General features: G+C 48.7%; 1 protein-coding gene across 1 annotated transcript in view; it reads right to left on the reverse strand.

Annotated features, from left to right (window-relative positions):
- Positions 1-927: 927 nt before the first annotated feature.
- Positions 928-22942, reverse strand: part of C1H3orf20 (chromosome 1 C3orf20 homolog) — a 106066-nt gene continuing 84051 nt past the window's right edge. The window contains exons 11-14 of the mRNA XM_047754637.1: positions 14116-14419; positions 12024-12131; positions 10844-10986; positions 928-1063 (exon numbers count right to left, since the gene is read on the reverse strand). Of these exons, the coding sequence (XP_047610593.1) occupies positions 928-1063; positions 10844-10986; positions 12024-12131; positions 14116-14419 (691 nt within the window). The remainder of the gene's footprint in view (positions 1064-10843; positions 10987-12023; positions 12132-14115; positions 14420-22942) is intronic.

A 22942-nucleotide genomic window follows, 5' to 3' on the forward strand; every position in this document is an offset into this window, starting at 1 on the left:
CAAGGCCTTGGCCTGGAATTGGGCTGTCAGGGCCTCTGGCCTCATAGGAGCTAGCCTATCCCATGGCCTCACCCAGACACTGGAGGTATGCTTGTTTATTATGCAGAGCTCTGAGAAGGGACGGGAGGCTGGGGCAGGGGTGGCAGGCCCCAGCATGGGGTAGGAGTGGCTGTGTTCAGGCTGGCGCTCCAGGTGGCTGTGGGGGCTGTATCACTTCTTGGAGGCCATTCTCTTCCAGGTGTTCATCTTCTTATTGCTCCTCCTGGCTTTGCTGACAGGATGCAGATCCCCCTCAGGCTGTATCATCCTAAAAACCATAACAGAGAGAAGCAGATACTGGGAAAGGGTTGGTCTGGCAGCTCCCAGAGCCCTCCCTGGCCTGGGCTGAGAAGGGAGGGCTCCTCTGCCTGCACAGCCGAGGCCTTTGGGTGTTGCTCCAAGTGGCACCCATGACCTTTCTGGCTGCTCACAGTTGTGCTTTTCTATCTTCGTGAATAATGTATGATTTTCACATTCCTGCAGAACATGATTGGCTTGGCAGTTACCACAGCCAGCATCGCAGACTTTCAAGACTAGGAAGTTTCTTGCAAGGAGGCAGTGGGCCATCTCGGCCTTTCTCAGGTCAATGGGTCTGGGCCATGGGGCTCTGTGACAAAGTCTACAAAAGGCCTCCATCTCCACCACCTAGACCACTGCCAGCAGTGTAGGGGAGCAGCCTCAATGCCCAGCTGGACATTATGTTGATAAAGTGGCCCGGTTAAGGATTGCTGGAGGACCTGTGCCCAGGGGAAGTGACTTGCCCAGGGGTACTTGGCCCTGTGAGTTCTGTGGCCTGTGGTAGAGCCAGAGGCCCTTCTGTGAGCCACACCCATTCTGCCAACCACAGGAGGGCCCTGGGCTGGGGTGACCCCGGGCTGGCGTGACCACCTACTTCTCAGCTTCAGGGGAGGGCTGCTCCATCTTGTCCCCTAAGGCTGATGAAGAGTAGCTTCCCTGGACCTCTTCCATCATTGCTTTCTTGGTTGAGTCGGGCTCTTCCAGGCCCAGGTTGGAGGCTGAAATGCTGCAGGGGAGGCAGGGAGGGGAGGGAGCGCTCAGCAAAGACATGGCCAGAGGGACCCTCGCTTGGTGCTGCCCCTTCAATGTTATGGTCCCGAGAGCAAAGGGTGTAGGTGCTTCTCCTCCTGAGATGGGTGAAGGGAGGACCCCTTGGGGACCCAGAGAGTCCCTGGAGCTTGGCTTCCCTGGCTTCAGTTTGAGGCTGGAATTTCCCTGACTATGCCAGCAACACCTATACGCCCAGCGTGGACCACCAGAAAGGCCTGCTCAGGGACAACACAAAGCGAGCAGAGGACAGAGGACAGAAAGCTAAGGAAGTAAGTCCTCAGGTATGGTGTTACGGGTTGAGTGCATCTCCCCAATTCTCATGTTGGAGTCCTTGCCTACAGGACCCCAGAGAGTGACCAGATTTGGAAACACTGAGACAAGGTGAAGTTACATCAGAGTAGCGTCCTCTCTAATCTCATCTACCCAGTGTCCTCAAAAAAGGGGATACAGCATGCACAGGGATGCCGTGTGGCAAGAGCAGTGCCCTTATGGCTGGAGAGCTACCAGAAACAAGGAGAGAGGCCTGGGACAGATTCTTCCCAGAGGGAGCTTGGCTGCCACCCTCCATCTGGACTCTGGCCTCCAGAACTTTGAGACAACACCTTTCAATCCAAGCCTCTCCTGTGCTCACTCCTGGCCTCTGCTCCACACCTCAAGCTCTGCACCCTTTAAGTCATAAGTCACTTCCCAGATGACATGATGGCTTTGGGTATCAGCGGCTTTTGTCCCCATCCCACCAGCAAGGGCAGGGAGGAGAGAGGCTTGTGGAAGAATGGCACCAATCCTTTCATTCACTGCCTCTCATGTTTATTGAGCTCCTCATCATCCCCCTTATTCAACTTGCTCAAGGCAGGGCATTTCAGAGAAAAGAGACAAGGGGGGGTGGTTAGGGGGTGCTTCCATTATTCCAAGGGCCCTAGAAAAATTAAAAGTGGAGAAATACTGAAACAGGGTCACAGAACCTGGGCGTGTTCACAATGTTTGCAAAAAAATGCCTTCCTCTACCCCTCCCTCCGATGCCTGCCCTGCCCCCCAGGGAGCACACACAGCTCACCTGAGCTGCCCTGTGCAGCACCGCACAGGAGGCTAGGGGCCTGGGGAAATCAGGTCCTCGGAGGTGGGCTGAGCCCAGGGGCGCTGATTCTGGAAGGCAGAGGAGCGGGCTGAGGAGGGGCAGAGCCAGGCTGCTGGCTCCTCAGGAACCTATGGCAGGTCCCCAGCCCAGGCTGGAATAGGGAGGAGTCCTCTGGGCTCTCTGGGTGGCAGAGGGTTCTTGAGGAGCGGAGAGGAAAAGCCCAGAAAGAAGCATGGTCCTCCCTAAATTTCTTCACTATTCATTACCTCATTCATGGATACCACAAGCATTTTTGAGCACCAACTCCCTGAGCCAGGCTCACAGCCAGCACCTCAGAACCAATGCTCTTGAAGCAGAGTCCCACCAGGGTACCAGCCTCCTCCCTGGCCTCCCTGCTTCTAGCTTCACCCACCCAGGGTCCACGGTGCTGCCCAGTGGCTCATCCTTCTAGATTTGGCCTTATTTCTCCTGCTTAAAAGCAGTCTGTGACCCCCTGACTTCTGCAGGGGTGAGCCCCAGCTCCTTCAAGTGCTGCCCAGCTCAGAATCTGGCCCTGACCACCAGAATATTTTTCTAACAGTCCCCTTGGCAGCCTTACTAAATCCATAGCTATTCTGCTCCCCGGGCCCCAAGTGTGCCTGCTATCCCAGCCCTGCCAGATGTGCCTTTTCCCTCTCCTTTTCTGCTGGGCCTTCTACTCATCCTCCAAGACCAGGCTCCTGTGTCACCTCCTCTGGGAAGCCCTCCCTGAACTCCTATAGGAGTGATTCCCTCCACTGTTCACTATGGTGCAGGGTTCATAGCTCCATGAGCCAGTCCCTAATCACCTGAGGAGACTTAATCTTAGCAACCTGGCACAGCTCTTGGCAGGTATGAGTGAATGAATGGCTGAACCAAATGATGGGACATCAGAGGAACATGAATGACTAGGCCAGTGAGCCACATGGCCATCCTCCTGGGGTGACAGGAACACTCCTGTTCCTACTGACAGTAAGCAAGGTGCTTTCCTGGAAGAACTATCTAGAGATGCAGGTCAAGGCCATCCTTGGTCAGAGATAAGTAGGAAAGGTCATCTCTGGGTTTGCAACAGGCCAGCACCTCCAGCAATTTCAAAAACCTTTGTACTCACTTCAGTAGTGCTGTCACAAGGCCTGGTCCTTATCCGAGTGAAGCCTACCTCTCTGTGGCACTGAGGCCAGCCTCTCTGACTAGCCTCTGGTCTACCTTCACAAGGTGGCCTCTCTCCAATCAGCCCCTTCAGGTACCCCGTCTGGAAGAAAAGAGGCTTTAAAACCACCTTCATCTATACTATCTGCTCCTCTGACAAGCAAATAACATATAATGTGCTCGTAGCCCCAAACCAGTCCCTTCCAGGTTCATGAGTCTAAAGCCCGATTCTGATCAAGCCTCTCCTCAGGCTCAAGAACCTTCAATGGCTCCCCATTGCCTGCATGACTGGTCACGCCCTTACCCTGCCTGCAGTGCCTGCCTTCCTTCCAGCTGGTTCATAGTGACCTGCTAACACACAGAGAGCCAGGCACATCTCATCCTGGCCTGAGCTCACAAGTCTCACCTCACCATCCTGGCCTGGCCCACACCTCATAGGTCTCTGTTTCCCCTAACAGAGCAACCTGACCCAGAATAGGTCAGCAGCAGGCTCACAGCACAGCAAACCAGAGCCCTGCTTAGAACTGCTGAGAACTAATTGGGGAAGCTGCTGGGCTGTGGAGTTGGGAGGCCACTTAGAATGGGGGTGGGGTGCAGGTTCAATGGCCAGTTCTGCCCTGTCCTGTGCTTGCACACACAGCCTGCACCCTCTTCCTGGCCTGGCTTGACTCCTCTTTGAGAGAGCTGTCGAGGCAAGCCCTTGGTGGGCTCTCTTGGGCAGAGGGAGATGTTGGCGTGAGCAGCTGGCAAAAGCAGCATCACTGTGGGAGGGCCTGGCAGTGGCTGGCTCCTCCCCAGAACTGGGCCCACCCTTCACAGTGCTATCCTCAGAGGGCACCTGGTGGGTACTGCTGAGGAGGGTATGGGCACAGCCGACCAGGGGAGAGAACCGGTCTTGTGACACTGCTCCTTGGCCCCTCCTGCCACTGCTCAGCCTCCTCCTACCTCTTCTGGATGGCACTTTCTGAAGTAGGCCCATCTGTGGGTTTGGGTGGAGGGCACAGAGTTACAAGACACTTTGCAGTTCAGGGGCACATCACAGCATCCGAAGCCCCGTGGTTTATCAGGCAGGGGGCACCTGACAAAGGACTTGGTCTTTCACAGATTTCACCACAGCTTGAAAAGTGCTCTGTGGCTACTGGGCACATTACAGCTTCCACAGGCTTTGCAGTTTACTGGGCACATGACAGTTTACAAAGTACTTCACCATCACGGAGCATATCGCCTCTTACAGCTTTTGATTCTCTCGTCTGCCTGCTCTGAGAAGGCCCTGAAAAGAATGTTGTCCCCATCTCACCAGGAGAGGGCAAGTGACCTTTAATGCTGGCCCCTGCCGCTCTGGACATTTCCCTGCCCGCTCTGTTCCCTGCACCATTGGGAGAGGGCTGCACAAGGGGAACCCAGCCCGCACCAGGCCTCTGAGGGGGCTCATCTCTGCACTCCCACATCGCCCAGCAGCTGGACTGGGAGCCCACTGCTTCATTCACCTCTCCCCACACCCTGGCCGGGTCCAAGGCAGGGCACTGTGGGCAGCACCCATGGCAAAGGCAGGCCCAGGTGGCAGCAACAGCACTGACGGCAGGATGAACCTCTGCTGACACCGAAGCATGAACTAGGCTGCCTCCCTTGCACCTTCAATCCCGGGTGGGCAGAGGTGGCAGAAAAGCAGATCCAGGGAGTGGATCTCTTGACACCTCCTGCATTGGGCAGTGAGTGAGGTGGAGGGGAAGCAGGCAGCACTGCAGGTTCCCCTCACCCCCAACTCAACCAAGCCCTGCTTTGGGGATGTGCTGTGGTTTGTCAGGAATTCCAAGCACTGCTAAATGGAGAAAGGGAGTCAAGTCAAGCAGGGTGCAGGGCAAGGACCCTGGGTGAAGGGCGACCAACAGCAGGATACACTGATGGGGAGGTGCCCCCACTGAGGCTCTTCATCAGGCTAGTAGGGGACAGTCTTGCTGTCTGTGAATTAACTCCTCAAAGCTGCCTGAGTTACCTTCCTACCCAAAGCCCTACCCTGCCGCACCCCCAGCTGCCAGCTGCACCCTGGAAAGGGGCAGCCACCCTAGCCTGGGGATGACGTGGCTCTGTCTTGCCTGTAGCTAACATGGTGCCACTTCTATCATCCTCCCACCCCAGGTGGGGAGCATGGGGCACTTGGCACATGGAGCTTCTTGGTGTTTCCAGGAGGATCTCACTGCTCTCTCTGCGGGGCCAGCCCTTTCTGCCTGGTCACCCTGACCTACCCTCATCCCCAGTGCAAGCACAGTGTGCCTCTGTTCATGAATGAGAGAGGTGGGGAAGAGCAGCCACCGAGCGAACAGGTGGACACATCCAGACTCACGAGGTGGCATGTCCTCAAGATGCCACCTGGTGTGTATTCCAGCTGTCCTCTTAGCTCAGCTGCTGCCCAATCTGCCCAGGGGCTCTCCTGACTGCTCCAATCTGCTGAGCTTTCCCTCATTTGAGGCTCCCTCTGTACCTTCTACCTGGGGGCTCCTTGCATACCCGTCCCACCATGCTGCTGCCTGAACCCCACCTCAGAGCTGCAGGGCCTCAGAGAGAAGCCAAGAGGGCAAGGAGAGGCCTGGGCACCATGGGTGGAGTGCCGAATCGCCAGAGCTGTCCCGGGGATGGGGGGGTCACTCTGCTGAATAAATGAATGAAGGAAGGTACAGGGTGGGTGGGGCAGGGTGCTCCAAGACTCATGCAGCTCTGGTCTCCAGGTTGCTCCTAGTTCCCAGCTGCAGCTCTGGTTACTGGGCCAGGAGGCTTCGTTGGGCCTTGTGTTAGTGCCTCTGTCCTGGGGTCAAAGACGAGGGCCATGGAAGCTCCCGCTGAGGCCATGCCCCCTGTAGGACTGCTCCCCTCACCCACCCCCACTCAGACTGGTTGGTTGTATGTTGTCTAGGGGCTCAAACAGTCTCCCTCCCAGGTGGGCCTCCGTGGGAGGAAGGAGCTGCCATGTGTAGCACCCAAGGGAGCCTCTTGGGGGAGGATGGGCTTATGCTGAGATTGCAGGCCGTGGGCCAGACATGGACAGGTTGGTGGAGCAGGCAGGGGACCAGAGAGAGAATGGGACCAAGTGCTACCAAAGTAGAAAGGGTGGGCTTTGGAGACAAAGCCAGACCTTGCCCTGGAGAGCTAGGTGGCCAAGGAAGCAGCCCCTTTCCTCTCTGTCTGCTACAAGCACCCACAGAGCATCTCTGTTCCCTCCTTTTAAAATATTCTTAAAATTGAGTAACATAAAATTTACCATCTTAACATTTTTTTTTTTCTTTCAGGGCCTCTCCCTTGGCATATGGAGACTCCCAGGCTAGGGGTCTAATCGGAGCTACAACTGCCAGCCTACACCACAGTCACAGCAACGCCAGATCCAAGCTGTGTCTGTGACCTACAGCTCATGGCAATGCCGGATCCTTAACCCACTGAGCAAGGCCAGGGATGGAACCCGCAACCTCATGATTCCTAGTCGGATTTATTTCCACTGTGCCACTACAGGAACTCCCCATCTTAACCATTTTTAATCATACACAGCAGTAGTGTTAAGTTCACCTTCTTGAGCAACAGATCTCTAGAACTCTTTCATCCAACAAATCTGAAACTCTGTACCTGTTATACACCATTTTCCCATCCCCTCCCCAACAGCGACCACCACCCTATTGTCTGTCTCTCTGACTCTGACTGCCCTGGGGACCTCAGAGAAGCGGAATCCCCCAGTGCTGGTCCTGTGTCTGGTTTGTTTCATACAGAATAATGTCCTCCAAGTTCATCCATGTTGTAGCACGTGTCAGAATTTCCTTCTTTTTAAGGCTGAATAAGATTCCATTGTGTGGACAGACCACATTTTCTTTATCCATTCATCCCTTGGTGGACACACAGGTTGCTTGCCCTTCTTGGATTCTAGGAATAGTGTTTCTGTGAACACAGGTGTGCAAAATATCTCTTTGAGGCCCTTCCAATTGTTTTAGGTATATACCCAGAAGTGGAATTGCTAGATCATATCCTGATTCTATATTTAACTTTTTAGGAACCTCCACACTGTTTTCCACATGGCTGAATCCTTTGGCAGTGCCTAAGCATTTCAACTTCCCTACATCCTCACCAACACTTGTAATTTGGGTTTTTTGGTTGTTGTTGCTGTTTTTTAATAATGGGCATCCTGATGAGTATGATGGCTCACTGTAGTTTTAACTTGCGTTTCTCTAATGACTGGTGCCCCTCATTCCTTCGCAAATCAGTTTCCAGGCCTTTGGATCAAGGGTGGAGCAGTTCCAGGTCTTTCCCACTTCCAACCCCCCAGGGCCAAGCTTCTCTGGAGAGAGGAGCCTCCCATCACTGGAGGTATGCAAGGGGTGGCAGATGACCAGGGCAGCAAATTATCAGTGGCTATTCTGTTCGCCAGCCCTTCCTCATTTTGACCTGACCACTGACTCCCTGGGATAAAATCAGCCCTTAGTCATCATTCAGCAGATGTTTCCCAAGGGCCTTCTCTGTGCTGGGCCCTGGGCATAAATGGGCAGAGGATGTGAAGAGAAGGGAGTGGACACTCGAGGGCACGTGGGGCAGGACACCCAGCCCTCTGTTGGCTTAACACATGCAGAGACCTGAAGCCCCTTCCCTACCCACTGCCTGTGCCTCAGGGCTGGGCTGTCCCCAAGTGGCCCCTAGCCCCTTAGGACTGTAGGAGTCCTGTTGGCCTGGCAGCTTCCCCTCAGTTGTCCTTGGCCTGGCATGCCCCCCACCCCTTGCTCTATTCATCACAACCAGTCTACTCACTAGGTGGGACCCCACCCTAATCTGGGCTGGGACTGGAGGGCTCCTGGGCAGCCAAGTTCCTCTTCTGGCTGCAGAAGACCCCACTCCTCTTCCTGCTCACAGCTTTTGCTGGGATGGCCTCACAGACACTGAGCCCAGGCAGAGGGTAGTCTCTGCGGCAGCTCCTTGGAGGAGCAGGAAGGTCCAAGAGCTCCCAGCCCTGCCCACTCTCTGGTTTCCTCTGAGACTGTCTTCTCCCCGCACCTGCCTACCTCAGTGGAATGGTTTCCTTGAACCCTCCCACTGCATCTGAATACCGAGCAGATGAAAACTCTAGCAAGGAAGACATGGTCCCTATCAGGGATGGCGAGTTGCCTCCCAAAACCTGATGCAAGGCTGGCCCCAACCACCCTCTATAAACAGGACCTGCTAAGGGAGGCACTGCAGGGCCATGCTCAGACATTGATGCCTTCCAAGGCTGCCTCTCAGCATATTAGTCTGTCAGGCTGGGGCTTCCATGGCCACTGACCGCAAACCTTCCAAACCTAATGATGACCTTGGTTCCTCTTCCTCCCAGCCACCCCTTGGTGGCTGAGCACACCGCAGGCCCTGACTCTGGTCTCTCCCTCTGGGAACAATGATCAGCAAGCCTTCCATGTACTCATTCAAATTGGAAATTTAGGAAAAAGGTGGACAGGCCAAGCACGGAGGTGTGCCCTCCAGGCACTCACTGGATACAGACCCAGAAGTGGCCATCTGAGCCACGACCACCCATCTTGTCCACCAGGACCTCAGAGAGAGAATCTGCCCAGTGCCTTCCTGGAATCCAGGAATTCTAGGCTGACAGCTGGACTCTCACCCCTCATCTGGTCACCCTGCTGGAGGAAGAGCTGGGGTTGTGGGGTGGTTTGGAAACATGTCCACAAATTCTTGGATACATCTCCCTCCCATCAGGAGGCAGAGTCTTCCCATGAGTATGGGCTGTGGGAGGTGACTGCATGACTTACAAGGCCCTGCCGTAAAAGGCAATGCAGCTCCCATCTGGCTCACGCTTGGGATGCTCGCTCTTGGAACCCACCTTGTGAGGAGTTCAGACTGGATGTTGAAGCCGAGGGTGAGTTCTGGCTGAGAGTCTGCATTACCCCTGGGCTGTGGCTTGAGACCGCCTTTGCCAGGGCTCCACCCTAGGCTAATTTAGGACTGCAAGACCCAAGAACCCCCAGGCAAGAACCACCTGCTGAGCCCAGTCAGCCCCTCCTTCAGAGACAATAACAAGCAACTGTGTGGTTTCACACCACTGAGCTGGGTTGATGTGGTTCCAGATACAGATAGTAGAAAGGGTTGTTAGAGCATCATTTTTTTATAGTTCTATTCCCTTTTTTCCCTGAATACTTTCAAACTGCCAACCTAATAGGCCATTCTAGAATTAGGAATCCTACTGGTTTATAGTTTTGAAATTTGCCCCTTTCCACTTTCACACTTTCAGGAACCTAGACCATCTGTGTGTGTGTGTGCACACGCATATGGTTCTCTGATCCTTTCCCCATTATTTCTCAAAAATTGTTGCAAGCATACCATTAAGTCCCCTCAGAACCATTGAACATAATACCTTAAGGAACTTGGAACTCATTTTAGTAATAACAAGAGCACTAACAACTATAATTTGTGACCTCTTGGTAAATGTTAGTGAAATATCAGTCATTCACATGTATTCACTCATCTAATCCTCACAATCCAGTTCAGTGAACACTGTGCTCATTGTCACTTTACAAAGAAGCTGAGGCACAGAGAAGGTAAGTGGTTTGCCAGGTCACACAGCTAAAGGTGTCTGGACTCCTTTTGCCTGCCCCCTCATCAAGCTTTCCCACTAAAGGTCATCCTTTTGAGGACAGCAGAAGCCAAATAAGAGCTTCGTCTTTTTCTAACAATCCTTGGCAGCCCCCATGCCCCATCTACCATACCTCCAAGTGGAGGACTGGTGCCTTGTGAATATTTCTGAAAATGCCTTTGCCTATGTGTCCTCAGAGCCTTCTGGCTATTTCAGCTCCTCTTAGGTTTGGCCCCTCCCAACACGCACCCCCCCCCTTTATCTTTTGTATATTTTTTACTTAAACCTGAGATTAAGGTTTAATCTTAATCTTTATTTTCCCTTCTCTGCAGAACTGCCAATGAGCTGGTCTTCAAGGACCCCCCCACATACACACTGCCACGCTTTGATCGTGGCCGTGGGGGCTCTGACTTTTTCTCTGAACCCATCAGCATTTGCCCCTCCTAACGTCCACCAGTTCCTGCCTTCTCACTCAGCATTCTGGGATGCTGGGGTCATGGCCTGACCTCCATGTCCCTCCAAGAGCGGATCCTCCCCCCAGACCTCTTTAGAATCAGGCAGACATCCTTACAAAGCCCAAATCCAGCACCTTGGGGAGATGCTGGCATCAGGACTCCTAGAAAACTGAGGGCCTGCCCAGGCTCAGTGCAGTGGGGGCGCAATCACAGGTAGGCCCATGGCCGCAGGCAGGCAATAATTCTTCGTAGGCAGGTACTGCTCAGACATTCTAGAATCCGCTGCTGTCTCCAATAGAGCCAGCCACCAGCAGCACAGATCCCAGGCTCCTTCCCTGGACTGTATGCTTCTGGAGCCAAGAGACTTACCTATGCTCATCTCACCCAGGCTGGGTCCAGGCCCCTCCCACAGAGCCAGCAACTCCCTCCGTCCACCCTGCCCATTTCCTGCTTTACCTAAATTTGTAATTCTCAGGCAGGAAGTGGCCCATCTTGCAGTCCCGTCGTGCCTGGAAGATCTGTTTCAATAGATTCTGCTTGCTGAAGCCATATCCATTCAAAACGCAGCCCCCAAAAAGGAGCTTTCCTCCAGCGAACATCTGTCAACACACAGGAGGAGAGGCCCTCAGCACCTCAGCACTGAATCTCAGGACAGTGCCTTAGGCTCTCTGACCTTGTCCTAGAATCCTGGCCTTTCTTTGGTGGTGCCCAGGAAGGGATGCTGCCCCCCTGAGTTCCCCAGGGAGGTGTGGCTGAGCTTGCCCTTATCCAGGCCTCCAAGTCAGAGGGCAGCTTCACCAGCCCAGCCTTGCCCCTGCAGGCCTGACCAGCTGAAATGCCCCATCACAGAGCCCTGGGACAGGAATAGTGTCTTGCTACTCAGGGCGCCCAACCTGCTCTGCCTCTAATCCACTTGTCTATTGCCACTGATGAACTGCTCCCATGGGACAGGAGACCCTCAAGGGCAGGAATCTTGTTCTACTACTCTCTGAAACCTGCCTTCTACATGTCAGTCTTAACAAGAGAGGCCTATCCAAAGATTTCTGTGCCAGGATATCCACTAGAGTGCTAGTTGTTGTGGCCAAAACCAGAAAGGAAATAACATGAACACCCACAAAAGAATCCCAGGCAGAGAAATAAAATGATTCTTATCCTGCAGTTAAAAAAATCATAAAAAGAAAGCAAGACCTCAAAGTGAGAAAATTACTAAACAGGCCAGACACCAAAATGCTAGCAAGGGTGCACCCCAGGGCTCCCAAAAGTGCTGGACCTCACAGGGGTGTATGAATAGTGGGGTCATTAGGTGATATGAAGAAGTAATTATTTTCTAAACTGCATTTTCCAAATTCTCTACAATGAATATGTATGTTTTTACCATAATCTTTTCTTAGTAAAAAGTTATTTATAAACAGACAGACAAAGAGAATTTGTTTCCCTGGGCTAAGGGTCATCGGTCCCTTTAGCCTTCTGGGGTTGGGGGGTACACATGTGGTCATTTTGGGGATGGGAGACCGGCCTCCAGCCCTGGCTCTATGAGCTGGGTGACTCAGCTTGGGCGCCACATCCCACAAGGGCAGGGGCTACAGAAACTAGGATGGCAGGCTGCAAGCAGTAGGTCCCCTGGGGCCCAGCTCACCAGGACCATGCCCTGCAACACAGCGTATTTCTTCACCAGCAGGGGTGGGGCCCTCTGCAGGGGGCTGTCCAGGTCGTACTGCAGCAGCCGGTAGGGGTCATGCTGGCACTGCCGGGAGAGAAAGGACTGCCTGTCACCCTCAGGCAAGGAGACACACTTGGATTCCCACGTTCTCAGCCAGGCCAGGTTCCCCTGAGTCCTGGAGCCTGTACAACATCCCCTCCCAACACCTGCTCAATGGCCCTTTAGCTCCTGTGTGCACACCTCCCTTGACCATCCTGGGAGGATGTCCTGGATCTATTTAAGGGCCCTCTACTGGTGAAGGCCATCACGGCGATGACTGCCCCCCACCAGGCGACATCCATTAGCCCAGCTTTCTGGGGTCTGCAGGACTTGTTTGTCCCCTGTGCCTGGGAGAAGCCCTGCAGAGATCTGAAGGTGTGCCGTGTTCCTGGGGTGGCCCTTTCCAGGAGGCCTTCACCCTTTACCCCCTGCTAGCTCCCCCTCTGTACACCTCCCAGTCATTCAATTCACTGACAGGACCAGAATCAAACCTACACCTCGAGGTAGGGCCTGGTCAATCCAAAGTAAAGCTGGTCTCTTCCCCCTCCTTCTTTCTAGATGCTACAGATCCATTAATATGGATCATGTGTAATGTGATGACTTTATCTGTTGTTTTTTCCCAGGTGCCCCCAGCTGTCCTACCTGACCTCTCAGTTTAAAATGCGAAACGCAGATCTGCACCCAGGGTACTAGCTATCAGAGGAAGACAATGTCAGGGAATGTTTCCAGAATGGTGGAACCAGAGTCACTGTGAGATCCGACATGACCCCGGGGTCTTTCCTCTGCCCTCTTCAAATCCCGCTACCTCTCCTCCATTACTTCAACCACCTCAGGCCAGGCCCTGTGCCCATTCATGCTGTTGTGGCTGGGCTGGGCCACCATGCCTTCCTATGTTTACAGACTATTATTAGTAAACAATTAATAGCCTTGAGATAAACTAAAGTCAACTCTAACTTCCCACATGAACAGAGATTATACAAAAAAATGGACAGGTACAAGGAAGTACTCAATAACACTCACTGAATCCAACTTAAATGGAACTGGCTCCAGAAATACATGTTGCTTTGACGTATGAGACTCATGGAGAACCTTCTGGTGGCTGATCTAAAGGGTTCCAATGTGAAGCTCTGGGCACTGGCTGGAGCTCAGGCCCGAGAAGGGACACTCAGGGGTCAGGAGGCAACACCCCTGGGAAGAGGACCGAAGGGGGTGTCCCCAGGGCATACATGGAAACAGAACTCGGAGTTGCAGCCAGAGGGACACAGGGCAAAGAGGATCTGAAGGAGGTCGCAAGTAGACATGAAGCTCTCATGCTCACATGGCATCCTCTGTTCCACCTAGTCTGCCAACCGGGCCACCCATGAACTGTGCTAATCCTGCAGGGAATGGCTGATGACTCAGGGTGATAATGAGACTTAGGAACAACTCTGCAGCAAGGAGGTGGGGTGGGTTCCACAGGCCCTTGGGACTTCCACACAGTGAGCTGGGATCGGCAGCGGCCATTCCCCACCCACCCTTGCAGAGGCTGCTGCCTCTGCTGGGAACACTCACCCACCTGCCAAAACCCTATAATTCTGGGAGACCTAGGCTGACCCTAGGCCCTGTTTCCAAGCTCTTGCAGGCCCAGACCTGTCCTCTCATGGCCTTTGTTGATACCACTATCAGTGCCACCTGTGGGGCACATGAGCCACACATGGGTACTCAGCCACGAACATTCCTGAGCTCTGAGGATCCAGTGGTGAGCACGTCTTCTCTAAATCCTCACTCCAGTACATGACCACAATCTGCAGCTTGTGGTCTGGAAGAAAACAGCAGTGCCCTGACCAGCTCAATGTGGTGGTGACTTTCATCCTGGGACAGGAGGATGAGTGGGTGAGAGAGGAGGGGGTAGTAGATGGTAGGAAGGGCATGTGCAAAGAGCTAGGAGAAAAGAAAGCAAAAGGGCCCATAACCTCTTAGCCAGAGGCTCAGCCAGTCCCAGCTGTGGGGGTCTCCCACACCCGTCTCCTGGGCTGGGCCAGGGACCAACCTGGATGCAGGGTGAGGCACGGCCCTGCTGCCGGTGATTGTAGAGCATGTCCAGCAGCAACTGGAGCTGCCCTGACTTGGTGGGGTTCTTGCTTGACACTATTCCAAACACCAGCACCTGGCTGGGGTCACGGGGCGCCGACAGGAAGCGCTCCAGCTCCACGTCGGATACCAGGGGCGCCCTCACCATGCACTTGCAGCCGGCTCTGACATCCTCCTTGCGAATGAGCTTCCTCAGCACCAGCGGGCAGTCGGAGGGTGAGGCTGCCCACCTGGTGGGGCTGCGTACCTCTCCAGCCTTCCCTCTGCCAGGAGGAACAAGAGGGTGGCACTCAGTGGTGGGATGGAGAGGAGGGGGGCGGTGGGCACAGGCCTCTGACCCCTAGGTCTGGCTCCAGATGGACAAAGGCCCCACTGCTGCAGAGTTGGGCTGCAGGCAGTTCTGGCCTGGGTTCTGCCACCAACATAGCACTGCCTTGGATGTGTCCCCCAACCATTCTGCGCCTTGTTTCCTCAGGTGCAAAATGGGATTACAAGGAACTTGTTCATCCATCCAATGAAAACTTTGGAACCATCTGAATGCCTTTCTTTCTCTCACACCCCATGTCCCATCCAATCTATCAGCAAGATTGTCTTCTCTACATTCAAGACAAATCTAAGACCACTTTTCCTGCTCCGACTCCCAGTACACGCTCCAAGCCTCCTTCACCTCTTGCCTGGTTGCCTACAAGTGCCTCCTAACAGGTCTTTCAAGGGATCTTGTTAGAACCAAATCACACCCAGACAAAGAAAACAAACTTATGGTTACCAAAGGGGAAACAGGGCAGGGAGAGAGAAATTTTCTAATTGGGATTAACGGATACACACTACTACATATAAAATAGATATACAACAAGGACATCTATATAGCACAGGGAACTCTATATTCAGTATCCTGTAATAATCTATAGTGGCAAAGAATCTGACAAAGTATATAGATTTTCAGAATATATATATATATATATACATACACACACGTATACACATACAACTGAATCACTCTGCTATATACCTCACACATTGTAAATCGACCAAACGTCAATAAAAAACATTTTTTTGAAGAGCCAAGTCACACCACCTCACTACCATCTTTGAAACCCTTCGGTGGCTTCCTACTTTCACAAGGTAAGAGCCAAAGTCCCCACAACACCCTCCATGACTGTACTTGTGCTGGCCCCTTCCTCACCCCCTTCTTATTTTCTCCAATATTCTCAGCTTTGTTTGTTGTACTCAGCCCTCTGGGCTCTTCTCATCCTCCAACCTTAGGGCCTTTGCTCTTGCTGTTCCTTCTGCCTCTCAGCTTTCTCCCAGATGCCCACTTTCTCACCTCTTTTAGGTCTCTCTGCAAATGTCACCTTCTCAGTGAGACTTTCTCTGACTAGCCTCTTGGGAATTGTGTCCCTCCACCTCTGACATACTCCCCTCTTTCCTACCTATTCTCCTCCTTAGCACAGATCGCTATCTAACATACCATACATTTTGCTTATTTATCTTGTTTATTTTACTTCTCCATCCCAAGAGAACCTAAGTTCCATGAGTTTATGCGTTTGCAGTGTTCTTCTCAGTGGAACAGTAGTAAAGACTCAATAGATACTCAATAAATAATCAAGTAAATATTTATTAGAGACCTACTCTGTGTCAGACACTACACAGGGTTGTTGCAAGGTTATGAGGGTTGTTATATTTAGATGGGAATACACACTATCCAGATAGAAAGTGCTGCTATGACTTTGCTCTTATCATTACTACAGCCTTACACCCTGGTTAGCATTTTACAGCATCCACAGTCCTTGGCATAGACATTATCTTGGTTTACTTTTTTAGTAAATATATGTAATGGGTTGAACAGAAACTATTTTCACTGTTTACAGGTCAGAAAATGGAAGGCACCCACCAGGTAAAGGGGCTGCCCAAGTTCATAGAGTAATTAAGTATTAAAGGCTAGGATTAGAAAATAGATTATTCTAAAACAAGAGTAATGCAAGTAGTTTTCTGATCATCATTATTCAGAGGCTGTAATACTAATAAATACTTGCTAAACAAACCTAAGAATATCTCTTCTTCAAGAACCTTAATACCTGGGGGGAAAAGATTGGATCAGTTAATCACAACTTATACCAAGATAAATGCAAAATAGATTAAAGAGTTAAATGTGAGGAATTAAGCCATAAAAGTTCTAGTAGAAAATACGCAAAACTTTCTTTTATGATTTCAAATGGAAGACTTTTCATAATTATGACTCAGAAGTCCAGAAGACATGATAGAAAAATACTGATAAATTCAACTACATAAAAGAAAACAAAAACAAAAACAAAAACAAAAAACAAAAAACAACAACCCTGACTGGCAAAGCCATCACAAGCCAAGACAAAAGAGGAATGACAAACTGAGAAACATACAAAACTTCTATCACAAACAAATGGCTAGCTTCTCACTATTTAAAAAGCTATGAATGGTTTAAAAATGTAATAACCCAATAACAAAGGAAGTTAACACACAATTTAGGAAAATTATATAGAAATTATTTTCTGTAAATGATAAAAAGATAGGAGTGATGTCACTCAAAATGGCAGACTAGAGAACTCCAAAACTATGTCTCTTCATGAAAGCAACAACGAAGCTGCAAAAACTGTTAAAATCAACTTTATCAGAACACTGGAAGCTAATTTTAAAAATATAACAATCAAGGGAATGCTTAATGAAAAAGAAACTACTTAATTTTGTAAGAGAGAGTTGTGGTGCTTTAACCTACCCACCTACCATGCCCTACTCCCGGCTCAGTGGCATCCTTGGAAATAGCAGCCCATGTTCCTGGTGTGGCTGCTGGTATGAGAGAGGGACTTTGTTCTCAAGGAGCTGTGTTTACATGGTCTAACATGACTAGAGATTCCTTGAGGAAAACTAAGGGCTTGCCTTTGCTTTGCCCACCTTGGAATTTTCTCAAGAATGGAGAAGCCTCCTGGGCAGCATTTTCAAAAAGCACTTACAGGGAAATATACCAGACATAGTCTACAGTTTCAAGGGATAAAGACAGGGCATACAGTAAGACAGACCAAAAAGCCTGGGAAGAAAGAGCTTTGGAAAAAAATGCATAGGGGAATAAAGGCTTTAAAAGGTTCCCATGTATACCCCAGAATATAAAAGTGCACACACATGCCATGGTTGGAACCATGTTTAGAAAAGGCCAGAGAACAAGTTACACTTTCACCTCTGGCTGACCTTTGGGTTCTTCAAAAGTGGGAAATGAAGGCTAATGCAGAGTTATAAACAGCCTGACTAAAAGCACTGAAAGAATACCTAGATACAGAGTCAATCTGCAAAGACTGGGGGAATATATTTTTTGCTTCCAGATACTTAAGAAAATCTCTGTAAAATTTCGCTAAGTGACCACTTAGCTAACCAAACAGAGACTTTAGTGACCACACATGACAAAGAATAGAGTATTTCCAAAAGCAGTTTAGAAAGGTCACTAATCAAATAAACAACCACAAACTATAAGAGGCAAAAACAAACCCTGGAGAAAGAAGAGTATCTGATTCTAGTGTTACCACATTATAAATTCAAAATGTTCAATTTTTTTTTGTCTTTTTGCTATTTCTTTGGGCCGCTCCCGCGGCATATGGAGGTTCCCAGGCTAGGGGTCGAATCGGAGCTATAGCCACTGGCCTACGACAGAGTCACAGCAACGCGGGATCCGAGCTGTGTCTGCAACCTACACCACAGCTCACGGCAACGCCGGATCGTTAACCCACTGAGCAAGGGCAGGGACCGAACCCGCAACCTCATGGTTCCCAGTCAGATTTGTTAACCACTGCGCCACGACGGGAACTCCTCAAGATGTTCAATTTTCAACAAAAAATTATGAGGTGTGAAAAGAAACATGAAAGTATGGCTCATTCACATGAAAAAAAGAAATAAAGAAAAACCGTCCTTGAGTAAATCTAGATATTGGACTTACTAGATAAAGATTTTAAATCAACTGTCTTAATTATACTCAAATTGCTAAAGGAAACCATGGATAAAGAACCAAAGGAAACCAGTAAGAGTATCAAGAAAGAGAATTTACAAAAAGTAACCCATCAGAAATTCTAGAGTTGAAAAGCACAATAAATGAAATAAAAAAATTCAACAGCAAATCTGAACACACAGGAAAAATAAAAAAACTTAAAGGCAGGCCAACTGAGATTATGCAGTCTGAGGATCAAAAAGAAAATTAAAAAAAGAAAAATTAAAGAGCCTAAAATACCTATGGGACACCATCAGGAATATGAAAATAGATATATGGGAGTTTCAGAAGGACAAGAAATGAAGGAATAAAAAGAATATTTGAAGAAATAATTGCCAATAACTCTCCAAATTTGAGTTTTCTCCAAGAAGTTCAACAACTTCTGAGTAGGAAAAAATCAAAGTGATTCACCCTGAGATACATTATAATAAAATTGTTCAAAGTCAAAGACAAAGAATCTTGAAAGGACAAGAGAAAAGTGACTCATCACATATAAGAGATACTCAATAAGATTAACAGCCAATTTCTCATAAAAAAAATCTTGAAGGCTGAAAGGCAATGAGATAACACATTTAAAGTGCTAAAAGAGGAGTTTCCACTATGATACATTGGGATAAGGATCTGGTGTTGTCTCTGAGGTAGCATAGGTTCAATCTCTGGCCTCTGGGTTTAAGGATCTGGCCTTGCTGCAGGTATTGAATAGGTCACAGCTGTGTCTCAGATTAGATCCCTGGTCCAGGAACTTCCATATGCTGAGGGTGCTGCCAAAAAAGAAAAAAAAAAGTGACAAAAGAAAAAAAAGACTCTATTAACCAAGAATTCTATGTTGACCAAATTTACCCCTCAAAAAATGAAAGGGAGGAGTTCCCGTCGTGGCGCAGTGGTTAACGAATCCGACTAGGAACCATGAGGTTGCGGGTTCGGTCCCTGCCCTTGCTCATTGGGTTAACGATCCGGCATTGCCGTGAGCTGTGGTGTAGGTTGCAGACGCAGCTCGGATCCCGTGTTGCTGTGGCTCTGGCATAGGCCGGTGGCTGCAGCTCCGATTCAACCCCTAGCCTGGGAACCTCCGTGTGCCGCGGGAGCGGCCCAAGAAATAGCAACAACAACAACAACAACAACAAAGACAAAAGACAAAAGACAAAAAAAAAAAAAGAAAGAAAGGGAAAGCTGGAGTTCCCTGGTGGCTTAGCAAGTTAAGGATCCAGCATTGTCACTGCTATGCTTCCGGTTGCTGCCATGGCATGGGTTTGATCCCTGGCCTGGGACATTCTGTGTGCTGCAGTGCAGCCAAAAAAGAAAAAAAAAAAAAAGGAAAGGAAATAAAAAGGAAAGAGAAAGCAAACCCAGATTAAAAAAACCTGAGGGAGGGAGTTCACATTATGGCTCAGCAGTAACAAACCCGACTGGTATCCCTGAGGACGTAGTTTCGATCCCTGGCCTCACTCAGTGGATTCGGAGTTGCCACAGCTTAGGCTGCAGATGTGGCTCAGATCCTGTGTTACTGTGGTTGTGGCAGAGGCTAGTAGCTGAAGCTCTGATTCAACCCCTAGTCCAGGAACTTCCATATGTCATGGATGCAGCCCTAAAACAGCCAAAAAGAAAAGAAAAGAAAAGAAAATATATGCACAGAAAAGTAAATGATAAGGGAATAAAAACTGTATATATTAGGGTTCTCTAGAGAAACAGAACCAATAAGATATACATAGGAGGGATCAAGATGGTGGAGGAGTAGGATGTGGTGCTCACCTTCTCCCACAAACACATCAAAAAAAATCTACATGTAGAACAATTCACACAGAACAACTACTGAACACTGGCAGAAGATATCAGACTTTTAAAAAGGGCAAAAAACCCCTCCACATAACTGGGTAGAACAAAAGGAAAAAGAGAGAAGAGAGAGAAAAAAAGGAATCAGGAAAGGACTATCACTTCCAAGAAGGAGCTATGAAAGAAGAAAGGAATCCCTGGGAAGCCACCTAACTGTTGGGGAAATCAGCCAGGGTGGAAACCTTCAAACCCTCAGAGGAAGTGAAGAGGAGGCCTGGGCTCACCAGAAAGCAAGGTGACATTGTTGGGTAGTGAGAGGAGGGGTTGGAACTGCCATAGGAACTTCTTTCTCTGCACATGCCTGGGTTCTCAGGTGGTGGGACACCTCTTACCTGGCTTGCAGGGGTGGCTGCAACCTGCCACAGCCAGTTCATACTCCTGAGCTGGATGTGGCCCACCATCACTAAGGGTTCCATGACCAGATACCCCCTGTGGCCTTCTCAGAGTGTGTACACAAAGGGCTCTATAACCAAATGTCACCCTTGCCCCCACCTCCCTGGGAACACATATGCTGCGCCATTGCTGCTGCCAAGGGCTCTGGGAGCCACCCCCACCTCCCCAAGGGTCACTGCCACTGCTGAGGGACCTGAAACCAGAAGCAGCCTGCTGCTCCCACCTCCTGTTGGGTTCCTGCCACTGTTAAGGACCCAGAAACCAGGTGCCAGCCATTGCCCTTACCTCCCTGGAAGCACACACAGGCCACACACCTTCACACCCTTATCAAGGCGATAATGGCCTGTGCACACTGAGAAAAGAGAAAGCTAGCATCCAAACCAAAAGCAGCCCTCATGCCAACAAATAGTAAGCTCTCAAAAGTTACCCAGGGATGCTTCCGCATATAAATAGCCCTCCAAGACTACAGTAGATAATTATCTTCCCTAAACAAACAGAGTAAGAAAAATATAAGCAAAATGAAGAAGCACAGGAATCATTCCCAGTTAAAAGAACAGGAAAATTCTCTGGAAGGAGCAAACAATGAAACAAAATTCTGCAGTCTAATAGACACTGAGTTCAAAAAGGAGGTAATAAAAATATTGAAGGAATTAAGAAAGGATATCAAAAGTAACACAGGTTACTTTAAAAAGGAATTAGAGGAGTTCCCATCATAGCTCAGCAGGTTAAGAACATGACTAGTCTCCATGAAGATTCAGGCTCAATCCCTGGCCTGGCTCAGTGAATTAAGGATTTAGCATTGCCACAAGCTATGGTGTAGGTTGTAGATGAGGCTTGGATATCGTGTTGCTGTGGCTGTGGTAGAAGCCTGAAGCTGCAGCTCCAATTTGACCCCTTACTCAGGAACTTCCATATGCCACAGGTATGGTCATGAAAAGAAAAACAAAATAAAATAGAAGGATAAGTAAATAATTTCTCAGACAATCTAAAACTAAAAGAATATAGCAATACTAAACTTATTCTAAAAGAAATATGGTAAGGTCACTACTAAATAGGAAAGAAGGAAGAAAATGTAGGATGGAGGAAATCACAATTGAAAAATTATCACTTAAGCCAGTATACAGATAAAAAATAAATTAAAAAAATCCATTTGTGAAAATGGTGATAAACATCAGGAACATGAAAAGGATAAACATGAAGATGTAAAAAAGGACATCAAAATCGTAAAATGTGGGGAGGGAGAGTGAGAAAATCTAGACTCTTTTTTTTTTAGAATGTGGTTTGAGCCTACAGGACTCAGTCTAAAGCAAGCAGATATAGGAAGGGGTTAACATACTTGAAGAACAGGGTGACCACAAATGAAAAACAAAAGATAGATTCACAAAAAACAAAAGGAAGAGGATATAAGCATAAAATAAATCATCCAACCACAAAAAGAAAAAGAAAGGAACAAAGGAAACACAAAATCAACAGGAAAACAAAGTTTAAAATGGCAATAAATATATATTTATCAATAATTACCTTAATGTCAACGAACTGAATGCTCCAGTCAAAAGACAGAGTGGCAGACTGGATAAAAAAACAAGAGCCTACAATATGCTGCATACAAGAGATCCACCTTAAGGCAAAGGACACATACAAATTGAAAGTGAAAGGATGGAAAAAGATACTTCATGCTCTTGGAAATTACAAGAAAGTGGGAGTCACAATATTCATATCATACAAAACAGACTTTAAAACAAAGCCCATAAAAAAAGATAAAGAAGGACACTAGTTAATGATAAAAGAATCAATTCCAGAAGAGGATATTACACTCATCAACATACATGACCCTAATATAGGAGAACCAAAATACACAAAACAAATACTAACATACATTAAAAAGGAGAAATTGATGGGAATACAATAATGGTAGGAGACTTTAACTAACAATTCATATCAATGGACAGATCTTACAGAGAGAAAAGCAACAAGACAACAGAGATCCTAAATGACACAATAGAACAGTAACACAATTGATATTTTTAGGACATTACATGTAAAAAAAAAAAAACCCAGAATATACATTCTTTTCAAGTGTGCATAGAGCATTCTCAAGGATTGACCACATAATGGGGCACAAAACTAACTTCAACACATTTAAGAGTATAGAAATTATTTCAAGCATCTTCTCTGACCACAATGGCATGAAACAAGAAATCAATCATAGGAAAAGAAATGATAAAAAAACTGACTACAAGGAGACTAAACAACATGCTACTGAAAAACCCCAAGGGTCAGTGAGGAAACCAAAGGGAAATAAAAAAAATACCTCAAGACAAATGACAATGAAAACCAACAATACAAAATCTATGGGATGCCACAAAAGCAGATCTTAGAGGGATGTTCAGAGTGATATGGGCTTTCCTCAAAAGAAACAAGACAAATCTCAAATCAACAACTTAACCTACCACCTAAAAGAAGTAGAAAAATGAGAACAAACAAAGCCTAAAAGTCAGCAGACAGAAGGAAATCATAAAGATCAGAGAGGTAAGAAATAAAATAGAGATTTTAAAAAACA

Source organism: Phacochoerus africanus, chromosome 1, assembly GCF_016906955.1.
Source record: "Phacochoerus africanus isolate WHEZ1 chromosome 1, ROS_Pafr_v1, whole genome shotgun sequence".
Lineage (NCBI taxonomy): Eukaryota > Metazoa > Chordata > Mammalia > Artiodactyla > Suidae > Phacochoerus > Phacochoerus africanus.